The sequence below is a fragment of the Xenopus laevis genome, chromosome 7L, assembly GCF_017654675.1.
Source record: "Xenopus laevis strain J_2021 chromosome 7L, Xenopus_laevis_v10.1, whole genome shotgun sequence".
Taxonomy (NCBI): domain Eukaryota; kingdom Metazoa; phylum Chordata; class Amphibia; order Anura; family Pipidae; genus Xenopus; species Xenopus laevis.
Genome location: NC_054383.1, coordinates 124,512,701 through 124,525,248, shown reverse-complemented (window position 1 = coordinate 124,525,248; position 12,548 = coordinate 124,512,701). Strand labels below are relative to the sequence as shown.

The 12,548-nt window shown below is 41.0% G+C and overlaps 1 protein-coding gene across 1 annotated transcript in view; it reads right to left on the bottom strand.

Annotated features, from left to right (window-relative positions):
• The window catches only part of LOC108695919 (guanylate-binding protein 1-like), a 114,416-nt gene that overhangs the window by 83,757 nt on the left and 18,111 nt on the right, over positions 1-12,548 (bottom strand). The window contains exons 3-5 of the mRNA XM_041569663.1: positions 2,702-2,892; positions 1,086-1,213; positions 546-655 (exon numbers count right to left, since the gene is read on the bottom strand). Of these exons, the coding sequence (XP_041425597.1) occupies positions 546-655; positions 1,086-1,213; positions 2,702-2,892 (429 nt within the window). The remainder of the gene's footprint in view (positions 1-545; positions 656-1,085; positions 1,214-2,701; positions 2,893-12,548) is intronic.

The window sequence follows — 12,548 nt, the reverse complement described above, 5'->3', positions numbered from 1 at the left end:
TACTGCAAGTTGGAGTGATATCACCCCCCCCAGCAGCCGAACAAAAGAACAACGGGAAGGTAACCAGATAACTGCTCCCTAACACAAGATAACAGCTGCCTGGTAGATCTAAGAACAACACTCAATAGTAAAAACCCATGTCCCACTGAGACACATTCAGTTACATTGAGAAGGAAAAACAGCAGCCTGCCAGAAAGCATTTCTCTCCTAAAGTGCAGGCACTAGTCACATGACCAGGGGCAGCAGGGAAATTGACAAAATGTCTAGCCCCATGTCAGATTTCAAAATTGAATATAAAAAAATCTGTTTGCTCTTTTGAGAAATGGATTTCAATGCAGAATTCTGCTGGAGTAGCACTATTATCTGATGCGTTTTGAAAAAAAAACATGTTTTCCATGACAGTATCCCTTTAACAGTACATGTATTTTAGTATTTAGGCCATGCCCTGTATATGGTAGTGAATGTTTAAGAAATCTGAAGGCCTACAGTCTCCATTATAAAAGAAAAATGCAGAGTATCTCTCCAATAATTCATGAAAAGGATACTGTAGATGATCCATGGCTTGTTGGTCAATTGTCCCCAAGCTGTTGTACACCAGAGAGCTGCTGAGTAAGATGGCCAGGGAGAAGATCCATGCATCATTCTTGCTGTCTCCCTTAAAGAAGAAAAGAGGAAATAAATATGTCTAGAAACATGAAACGCTGACCATAAATACCCGATTTTGTCTAAATTTAACCTTAGTTCCTGGCTGTCTTGGCTGGTGTGGAACCTCAGAGAAGTGGTTTGCTGTTGACAAGTCATAGCTTGTAATTGTGTCAGCTGTCTTGGGTGGACAGGCCACCCTGGAATAAACAAATACCAACCCAGTGTGGAATTCTGGCCCCATAGCAAACCAGGAAACAAATCCAGTAGCAGGGCTTCAGAAAAACAATCTGTACTAGCCAAATGCATGTACAAAGTGATTAGGTTATTAAGTATTTTATCATATTTAAGGTGAATATGGCTTTACATTTTATCTTAGGCAATATCTCTTAAAGTAAATACTATGCTGCAGTAGAAAACAAGCTTGAAAAATGTTCACTCACCTTCTCCACATCCCCCAGTCCCTCTGTGTCCAACAGAACTAGGGTGTGCCCTTGTTTCATAGGGTGAGGCACACACCACATCCAAATTCCTTTAGTCTTTGACTGAATGGTTGATCCAAGTGCAAACCCTGAAGCAATAATATAAAATAATAGTTTATTGATTTTATTTATTTATTTTTATTTATTTAAACTGGCAGAGCACCCACAGCAGCACAGAAATCTCCTGCCTTACTGGTTAAAGGGGATGTAAACCCAAACGTAACGCTGTCCCACAAAACCACCTCGTTTTCTATAGAAGTTGACAGAAACTGTAATTATTGAGGCAAGAAATTTCACCAATGAGAATTCTACTGATCAAAAACTTCATTATAAATGAAAACGAAGTGACCAATAAGAATTCTGATTCCCAGCACCATGTCAGACATTTTGCCGTTATCTTATCATATATTTTTTTTCTTGATGATATGACACTGGAATCAAACATGGGGATAAAGGACAGACTTGTTCAGTGCTGGGAAACTGGGCTTAAAGCTTCCAACTCCAATTACAGGAACAAATAACAGGGAGTCAGATTTATACAGATCAGCTGGGATTCTCATTGGAGAATTTGTTGCATTTTAAAGAAGCCGCTGGCTGTGGAGATTTGGGGGAAGTTTTTGGAAAAATTTTTTTGTGCAATATTGCTTTAAGAATTCAACCCTGATGTTGTTGGACTACAGCTCCCAGCATGCCTTAACCTTCATTATATGTAACATTATTCTGGTATTTGTAGTCCAGCAACAACTGCACAAAGTTTGGTTGAGCAGTGCAGCAGGTTTTACTACCCCTTTAAAGGAGAAACAAATCCTTAATAAAAAAAACCCTACCCCCTACCCTACATAGACCCCTCCCCCCCAGCCTAGCTGCCACCCCCAGGCAAATGCCCCTAAAGGCTCCCATACACGGGCCGATAAAAGCTGCCGACATACCTAGTTGGCAGTTTATAGGTCGTACGGGGACATCCGAAGGGCTCCCCAATTTATATCTGGCCAAAAGTCGGCCAGATCTCGATCGGGCAGGTTAAAAAATCCCGTCGGATCATGGCCACATCTGTGCGTGTATGCTGTCCCGCGATCCAACCGCCCGTTTCAGATGCATTGCAACGCAATCATTGGGCCCTAGAGCCCACGATCTGATTAGCCCGACATCGCCCAACTCAATGTGGGCATATCGGGGCTTGTTTGGCGTACTTGAGGCAAGGCTAAGGGACTGGACCGCAAATAATCACCAGGGGCGATCCTGCCTATTTTGCCGCCCCCCACGGCACTCACCTTTTCAGCGCTGGAGGGGGTCGACGTCGCTAGTGTAGGGAAGAGCCGAATTTCTGGGTTGAAAAACGGAAGTTCGGTTCTTGAAGTTACCAGGAGCGGCATTTTTCTCAATTCGCCTCATTAACGGAGCACCCCTGATAACCACTAAGTATATGTTTCTGTTCAGCTTTTATACTTCATTGTTTCATAGAAGTACTATATGCTTATAAATGCTGGTTGTACTGTTACCTGTCTGGTGTTTATTATCTGTCCATAAACCTTGTGCTCTGGGACTCAACAACATTCATTGCCCGAGTGTCCACTCACCATTCTTGCCTCCTGCCAGTTTGTTCATAAGATAGGATTTCCCAGTTCGATATTTCCCAACAATCGCCACAACCACCACAGGCTGAGCGATGTCCAATAAGATCTGTAAGGCCTCCTGGTTAACTATTATTTCTTCATTTTCCTTGTTTCCTATCAGGCACATGGGTTCATCCATCAGGAATGTTGCCATCCTGCATTTAAACAGATGGACATTAGATGGTCATAGTCATGATTTGGGTCAGAAAGTCCTACAAAGCAAAACCATTTCTGTTTGAAACTTTTGAATGTGCAGCAACTGCATTTTGGACAATCTGTTTTCTACTGTTAGTTGGAAACTGGAAAAGCTTCCAGGCTGATCAAGTTTTCCGCTGTTTGGTGCCATAATTAATATTTATATTAACACCAGGTACTTGGCTTGCACAATTGACTTGCAGCTATCATTTTATTTATTAGGCATAGTTAACACTATATCAAACAGAATTTTAGATTTACAATTTCCAGCCTAATAGCAAATGATAGATGGGGGGAATGTAATAAAAGTCGGTAATGGAAAAGCAATTTGCAAATTATGGCTATGCGCGAACAAATTTTACTTTGCACAAATCTAATATTGCTTTTGCCAACCCGGAAACTGTTTAGCAGCCACTTCCGACAGTGGAAGAAAGTTTGCGAATTTTTATAGTTTGCGCCAATGCGTAGTGAATGTAATAATACATCTTACTGAATTTTGCTCCAAAACACTGGCGTAACTATAGACCCCTCTGAAAAAAGGGGCCCAGGGAAAAGGGGCCATCAAGCACTTCTTAAAAGTGCGCAGTTAAAATTCGTAACGCAATAACAGTTTACGGCGGAATATTACATTGCCCAATGTGAATTCTTATTGCTATTGGTGTGAACTGTTTTTTCTCTTTGAGACTTTTAGTACATTTCCTCCATTATTCTCTGAACTTCTTTTGCTGTACATGGGACAGGTAGATGTTTATATTTTTAAATAAATACCTCGGTTTATGGTATAAATAAAATTTGCCACATTTCACACTGGGAAAGTTGAGGTGAGTAGGGTAAAGAAAGAAAAATAATGTAATTTAGTACATTCAAAGAGAAATGGGAAACAGTGGTAGTTGTCGCCTGGCGACAAATCTCCTCTTATTCGGACAACTAATCTCCTTTTCTTCTGGGCGACTAATCTCCCCGAACTGCCTCCCTGCTGGTGGGATGGCACTCTGAGTGATTCATTTTCCAAAGTCGCCCGAAGTTGCCTCATGAGGAAACTTCAGGCGACTTCGGAAAACAAAAACGCTCCCAGTGCCATCCCGCCGGCAGGGAGCCAGTTTGGGGGGGATTAGCCGTCCCGAAGAAGAGGAGATTTGTCGCCGGGCGACTAATCTCCCCGAATCTGCCTGTGTGCCCTGACCCTAAACTGTGAGTCTAATTTGTCCCAAGGGACCTTTTTATCTAAATTGTTACAATTACTTTGCTTATTATTATTTGCTTATCTCAAAATTGTTACAAAGTATCTTATTTGCACCTGGTGGCTGTTCTGGGCTCTCTGCCAAAAGCCAATTAAGTTAGAAACGTTGTTTCTTTTTCTGGCTGTTCAGTGCAGAGAAAGTCGGGACTTTCCAGTACAAACGCAGGACTGCGGGTTGAGCTGTCAAAAGCAGCAGGACAGTTGAGAGGTGTGCAGCACTTGTACATCCACTCCTATATTTGTCCATCCAGCTCAAATAAAGCAGCTTTGTGGATTCCAAGTGAATGGTGAGTAGTGATGGGTGAATTTATTCGCCAGGCGTGAATTCACAGCGAATTCCCGCGATTCGCTGCCGTCGAATAAATTCGCAAAGCCGCCGCGAATTTGCGCCAGCGTCAAAAAAACTAATGCCGGCGTAAAAAACAAGATGCAGCCGAGACGCCTTTTTCAGCAGGATTCAGCTGAATCATTCTGCCAGGCTGAACCGAATTGCATCCTAATTTGCATATGCAAATTAGGGGTGGGGAGGGAAATCACGTGACTGTCACAAAACAAGGGATTAAAAAATGTTTTCCCCTTCCCATCCCTAATTTGCATATGCAAATAAGGATTCGGTTCGGTATTTGGGCCGAATCTTTTTGAAGGATTCCTGGGTTTCAGCCGAATCCATAATAGTGGATTCGGGGCATCCCTAGTGAAAACTCATGGGCAAGCTTCAATTTGAAATGCAATTCCATTCCTCTCTCAATGGGCCACATTCAATTCAGTGAGAAAAAGTTACCTTGTGGTTTATCACGTAAAACTCATGGACGAGATTTAATTTGAGGAGGAAAAAATAAATAAATAAATAACTTTTCTCCAAATTCAGTTCCATTTTTCCCCCATTCACTTCAATAGAGTTTTTACGTTTTTCTGAATTGAATTGCATCTCAAATTGACTTTTCATGTCATAAACCTTTTTCTCTTCACTGGATGGAATCTGGCCCTATTTGTCTATAGGAAAAAGTCTATGGAACTGATTTTGGAGAAGTTTTTTCGCCTCAAATTGAATCTCATCCATGATTTTTTACGTGATAAACAATGAGAACTTTTTCTCACTGGATTGAATCTGGTCCAATAAGCCTTTTTTTAACCACACCCCTTACATAACTCCTCCCTGTCCATTATGCTTGCCCTAAAACATATGACTTGTTGTGCTCTATATGTGTGCCTTAATGAGCTGTGTCCAATATACTTTAATTAAAAAATGTGTACCGTTTTTATAAGAAACCTGACTATATGCAGTGAAATTCTCCCTTCATTTAATGCTGTGGATAGGAATTGTCAGACGGTCCCTAACTGATCAGCAGGGAAACAATCATACTTATGAACAGCAGGGGGAGCCCCTGCCTTACTTCCCAGCCATGCAGAACTCAAGCAGCTTTGTTTATGACGATCCCTAAGCAGCCCAGACCACACTGAGCATGTGCACAGTCTTAGTCTTGCAAAGATGTTTAATAAAGTTACAAGATGGTGACCCCCTGTAGCCAACTTTAAAAGTATAAATTATTTGTTTGATTAGGCTTGTGGTGCAGTAAGTTCATGTTTATATGGCTAAAATATAGACTACAAAGAGTGGTGCTAAATGGAACATTTTCTAATTGGACCAGTGTTGTTAGTGGAGTACCGCAGGGCTCTGTACTAGGTCCCTTGCTTTTCAACTTGTTTATTAATGACCTGGAGGTGGGCATTGAAAGTACTGTTTCTATTTTTGCAGATGATACTAAATAGTGCAGAACTATAGGTTCCATGCAGGATGCTGCCACTTTGCAAAGTGATTTGTCTAAGTTGGGAAACTGGGCAGCAAACTGGAAAATGAGGTTCAATGTTGATAAATGCAAGTTATATACTAAATGGCAGTGTGTTGGGAGTTTCCTTAAATGAGAAGGATCTAGGGGTCTTTGTAGATAACACGTTGTTTAATTCTGGGCAGTGTCATTCTGTGGCTACTAAAGCAAATAAAGTTCTGTTTTGCATAAAAAGGGCATTAACTCAAGAGATGAAAACATAATTCTGCCTCTTTATAGGTCCCTGGTAAGGCCTCATCTGGAGTATGGGGCAGTTTTGGACTCCAGTCCTTAACCCTTTGCCTGCCAAGCACGTACGGCGTACGTGCTGGCAGGCAAATGCTCAGGCTGCCAAGAACGTACATTGTACGTTCTTTGGCAGCTGAGCGCTCTCTCTGCTTCGGCGGCTTTGGCCGCCTCCGCAGAGAGTGGGGAGAGAAGACAGCCCCCTAGGCAACGAGGCTGGGGGGCTGTCAAGTCGGATCTGCGACTCGATTGTCGCAGATCCGACTTCAAAGTAGCAGACGCATCGCATGGAGCGTCTGCTACTACACTCACCTTCTTCCTGCCTGCAGAGCCGCCCACGCACTTCCTGCTGCGCAGCAACTCTGCAGACACGCTGCCAGGACTCCTCCAAAGAAGACAGCGATTCTCCTGCTCCAAAAACGGTAAGTGCACGTTTTTTTACACACTTACCTGCACCTACACATACTTACAGTACATTTATGCATTTTAGTAAAGATTGGAATTTTTTTAAATTTTTTTTTTTAATTTTAGCACACTTGGTCCCTTTTGTACAGTTATTTACACTTATTTACACTTATTTACATGTATTTGCACACTCAGATAACTTTTATTAGTGCACAAATATGTATACACAAACAGGTGTTTTTTTTTTTTTTTACGAATTCATTATACTGTTATCTTTTGTTTTTTTTGCCTAAAAACGTGTTATTTTGGCAGCGTGACTATTGGATAATCGATTTCGGCCACTAATTACGCTGTCAGAACAATTATTTTGTTATTACATTGATTTACGCTATTTTTGTGGTTTTATTGCAATTTTATCCCTGCATTATTGTTCCCTATGTATCTTTAGTATCGTTTTGCTGTTTGGTGCTTTGGTATAGAAAGATAGATTTTACTTAGTTTGATCCGCCAAAATATGTGCTTTCCAAAAATATATGGGTTTCTGGGGGTCTTTTTACAGTTTGGGGGTCTTACGGCACATAACGTACAGTTAGGGTTCTCTTTTCTGCAGCTTAGTTGGCTAGCGTGAAAATTCATAGGCACGTTTTTCATTTGGGGTCCATACACAACACATACTTTGGTAAATCTATACATATTGGGCATCAAACTATTTATTAGACCTCTGACGTCCATATTTAGAGAGATTTTTCTTTGTACGTAAAACATTGTGTCCGATAAATGCGGCAAACTGCAACATTTTTAGGCGATTTTCAGAAATGTTGTAAAAACCTATATGTTTAGAAAAGCTTTGCAGTTTGGTAGTTTCGTGTAGAAAGAAGTCGTTATCTTTGTTGGAATCGGCAGAATGTGTACTTTCCAAAAATGTATGGTTTTGGGGGGTCATTGCTGTTAGGAGGGTCTTGAGGCAAATAATATGAAGTCAAGGGTCTATGTTCACAGAAGGCGAATCGGCAGCGGAGAAAACTCATATTCACTATTTTTATTTGGGGTCCGCACATGCCAGCTGCCTTGGTATATCTATGCATATTGGGCATCAAACTGTTCAGTAGACCCTTGGCATCAATATTTATGGTGTTTTACAATTGTATGTAAGAAATTGGGTGAGATAAATGCGGCCAATTGCAATATTTTTAGGCGATTTTCAGAAATGTAAAAACAGTTGCTTTTATCGCCAAATTTAGGAAAGGCTTGCGACTTGGTACTTTGGAGTACAAAGACATGCATACCCAATTTGGATTCGCAGGAATGTGTACTTTCCAAAAATATATGGTTTTATGGGGTGAACGCACTTTTTTCTACCTTTGCCCCCCCCAAAACAATGTAAATGTGTTGATTTTGCAGTACCTGAAATGACAGACCATATGGGGGTCTTTGTTTTGGGGCCCCTATACGCCACGTGCTTGGGTACACCTATACATATTGGGCATCAAACTGTTCAGAGGACCCCAGGCTTTCATATTTGGGGTGATTTATCTTGATACCTAAAAGTATGCGGGTAATACAATGCTGCAGGGTCGAAATTTTGAAGTCATTTTTGGAAATGTCCCCAAAATCACCAAATTTAGGAATGGTTTGCGGCTTGGTACTTTGGAGTACAAAGACATGCATACCCAATTTAGATCCGTGGGAATGTGTACTTTCCGAAAATATATGGTTTTCTGGGGTGAACTTACTTTTTTCTACATTTGCCCCCCTCAAAACAATGTAAATGTGTTGATTTTGCAGTACCTGAAATGACAGACCATATGGGGGTCTTCGTTTTGGGGCCCCTATACGCCACGTGCTTGGGTACACCTATACATATTGGGCATCAAACTGTTCAGAGGACCCCAGGCTTTCATATTTGGGGTGATTTGTCTTGATACCTAAAAGTATGTGGGTAATACGATGCTGCAGGGTCGAAATTTTGAAGTCATTTTTGGAAATGTCCCCAAAATCACCAAATTTAGGAATGGTTTGCGGCTTGGTACTTTGGAGTACAAAGACATGCATACCCAATTTAGATCCGTGGGAATGTGTACTTTCCGAAAATATATGGTTTTCTGGGGTGAACTTACTTTTTTCTACATTTGCCCCCCTCAAAACAATGTAAATGTGTTGATTTTGCAGTACCTGAAATGACAGACCATATGGGGGTCTTCGTTTTGGGGCCCCTATACGCCACGTGCTTGGGTACACCTATACATATTGGGCATCAAACTGTTCAGAGGACCCCAGGCTTTCATATTTGGGGTGATTTGTCTTGATACCTAAAAGTATGTGGGTAATACGATGCTGCAGGGTCGAAATTTTGAAGTCATTTTTGGAAATGTCCCCAAAATCACCAAATTTAGGAATGGTTTGCGGCTTGGTACTTTGTAGTAGAAAGACATGCATACCCAATTTAGATTCGTGGGAATGTGTACTTTCCGAAAATATATGGTTTTCTGGGGTGAACTTACTTTTTGCTACCTTTGCCCCCTCCAAAACGATGTAAATGTGTTGATTTTGCAGTACCTGAAATGACAGAACATACAAGGGGGGGTCTTCCTTTTAGGGCCCCTATATGCCACGTGCTTGGGTACACCTATACATATTGGGCATCAAACTGTTCAGAGGACCCTAGGCTTTCATATTTGGGATGATTTCTCTTGATACCTAAAAGTATGTGGGTAATACGATGCTGCAGAGTAGATATTTTGAGGTGATTTTTGGAAATGTCACCTAAATCACCAAATTTAGGAATGATTTGCGGCTTGGTACTTTGGCGTAGAAAGACATGCATACCCAATTTGGATTCGTTGGAATGTGTACTTTCCGAAAATATATGGTTTTCTGGGGTGAACTTACTGTTTTCTACTTTTGCCCCCCCCAAATCGATGTAAATGTGTTGATTTTGCAGTACCTGAAATGACAGACTATATGGGGGTCTTCCTTTTGGGGCCCCTGTATGCCACGTGCTTGGGTACACCTATACATATCGGGCATCAAACTGTTCAGAGGACCCTAGGCTTTCATATTTGGGGTGATTTGTCTTGATACCTAAAAGTATGTGGGTAATACGATGCTGCAGGGTAGATATTTTGAGGTGATTTTTGGAAATGTCACCTAAAGCACCAAATTTAGGAATGGTTTGCGGCTTGGTACTTTGGCGTAGAAAGACATGCATACCCAATTTGGATTCGTTGGAATGTGTACTTTCCGAAAATATATGGTTTTCTGGGGTGAACTTACTGTTTTCTACTTTTGCCCCCCCCCCCAAATCGATGTAAATGTGTTGATTTTGCAGTACCTGAAATGACAGACTATATGGGGGTCTTCATTTTAGGGCCCCTATATGCCACATGCTTGGGTACACCTATACATATTGGGCATCAAACTGTTCAGAGGACCCTAGGCTTTCATATTTGGGGTGATTTGTCTTGATACCTAAAAGTATGTGTGTAATACGATGCTGCAGGTTAGATATTTTGAGGTGATTTTTGGAAATGTCACCTAAATCACCAAATTTAGGAATGATTTGCGGCTTGGTACTTTGGCGTAGAAAGACATGCATACCCAATTTGGATTCGTTGGAATGTGTACTTTCCGAAAATATATGGTTTTCTGGGGTGAACTTACTGTTTTCTACTTTTGCCCCCCCCAAATCGATGTAAATGTGTTGATTTTGCAGTACCTGAAATGACAGACTATATGGGGGTCTTCCTTTTGGGGCCCCTGTATGCCACGTGCTTGGGTACACCTATACATATCGGGCATCAAACTGTTCAGAGGACCCTAGGCTTTCATATTTGGGGTGATTTGTCTTGATACCTAAAAGTATGTGGGTAATACGATGCTGCAGGGTAGATATTTTGAGGTGATTTTTGGAAATGTCACCTAAAGCACCAAATTTAGACATGGTTTGCGGCTTGGTACTTTGGCGTAGAAAGACATGCATACCCAATTTGGATTCGTTGGAATGTGTACTTTCCGAAAATATATGGTTTTCTGGGGTGAACTTACTGTTTTCTACTTTTGCCCCCCCCCTAACGATGTAAATGTGTTGATTTTGCAGTACCTGAAATGACAGACTATATGGGGGTCTTCCTTTTGGGGCCCCTGTATGCCACGTGCTTGGGTACACCTATACATATTGGGCATCAAACTGTTCAGAGGACCCTAGGCTTTCATATTTGGGGTGATTTCTCTTGATACCTAAAAGTATGTGGGTAATACGATGCTGCAGGGTAGATATTTTGAGGTGATTTTTGGAAATGTCACCAAAATCACCAAATTTAGGAATGATTTGCGGCTTGGTACTTTGGCGTAGAAAGACATGCATACCCAATTTGAATTCGTGGGAATGTGTACTTTCCGAAAATATATGGTTTTCTGGGGTGAACTTACTGTTTTCTACTTTTGCCCCCCCAAAACAATGTAAATGTGTTGATTTTGCAGTACCTGAAATGTCAGACTATATGGGGGTCTTCCTTTTAGGGCCCCTATATGCCACATGCTTGGGTACACCTATACATATTGGGCATCAAACTGTTCAGAGGACCCTAGGCTTTCATATTTGGGGTGATTTGTCTTGATACCTAAAAGTATGTGGGTAATACGATGCTGCAGAGTAGATATTTTGAGGTGATTTTTGGAAATGTCACCTAAATCACCAAATTTAGGAATGATTTGCGGCTTGGTACTTTGGAGTACAAAGACATGCATACCCAATTTAGATTCAGGGGAATGTGTACTTTCCGAAAATATATGGTTTTCTGGGGTGAACGTACTGTTTTCTACCTTTGCCGCCCCCCAAAACGATGTAAATGTGTTGATTTTGCAGTATCTGAAATTACAGAACAAACGGGGGGTCTTCCTTTTGGGGCCTCCTATGCCACGTGCTTGGGTACATCTATTCATATTGGGCATCAAACTGTTCAGTGGACCCAGGATTTTATATTTGGGGTGTTTTACATTGATACCTAATGATGTGTTGGAGATATGTTGCTGTAGAATGGAAGCTTTGAGGTCATTTTTCAAAAAATTCACCAATTTCTATAAAACACTATAACTTTAGGAAACAATTGCAACTTGGTGGTTTGGAGTACAAAGATATTTCTACCCATTTTTGATTCACCAGAATCTGTTCTTTCTAGTAATGGGTAGTTTTCTTGGGTAAACCTACTGTTAGTGGAATGTTTGGCCTTGAAATCAAAAGTATGCCGTTTGGGGAGTGTTGCTTTGGAAATTTGGTTGTGTACTGCTTGTAGATTTTGAGCTATACAAGTGAGAAATCTCCATAAAACTATATATATTTGGTATTGTCGCGTTCAGGAGACATAGACCTTTCTAAATCAGCTGTGTTCTCGTACGTAAAATGAATGATGTTTCTGATATATGTGATTGTTCTTCGTGCAACATGATTTTTTTCATTTTATTTGACACTTAGAATCCAATATTTTTTTAGAGAAGTAGAATTACACCAAAATTCTTGCATATTGTGAAAGTTCAGGTTGTCCTGAAAAAAACAATATATTGTTTTCCTGGGTTAACTAAAAGACCACCCCAGGAAAGGCCCTTAAAGTGAAAGAGTGCAAAATATCTAAAAACTGCTTGGCAGTAGATGTTCGCATCTAGGACAAAACGGCTGGCAGGGAAAGGGTTAAGAGGGATATAAATGAGCTGGAGAGAGTGCAGAGACTAAGTGCAACTAAACTGGTTAGAGGGAGGGAAGACTTAAATTATGAGGGGAGACTGTCAAGGTTGGGGTTGTTTTCTCTGGAAAAAAGGTGCTTGTGAGGGGACATGATTACACTTTACAAGTACATTAGAGGACATTATAGACAAATAGCAGGGGACCTTTTTACCCATAAAGTGG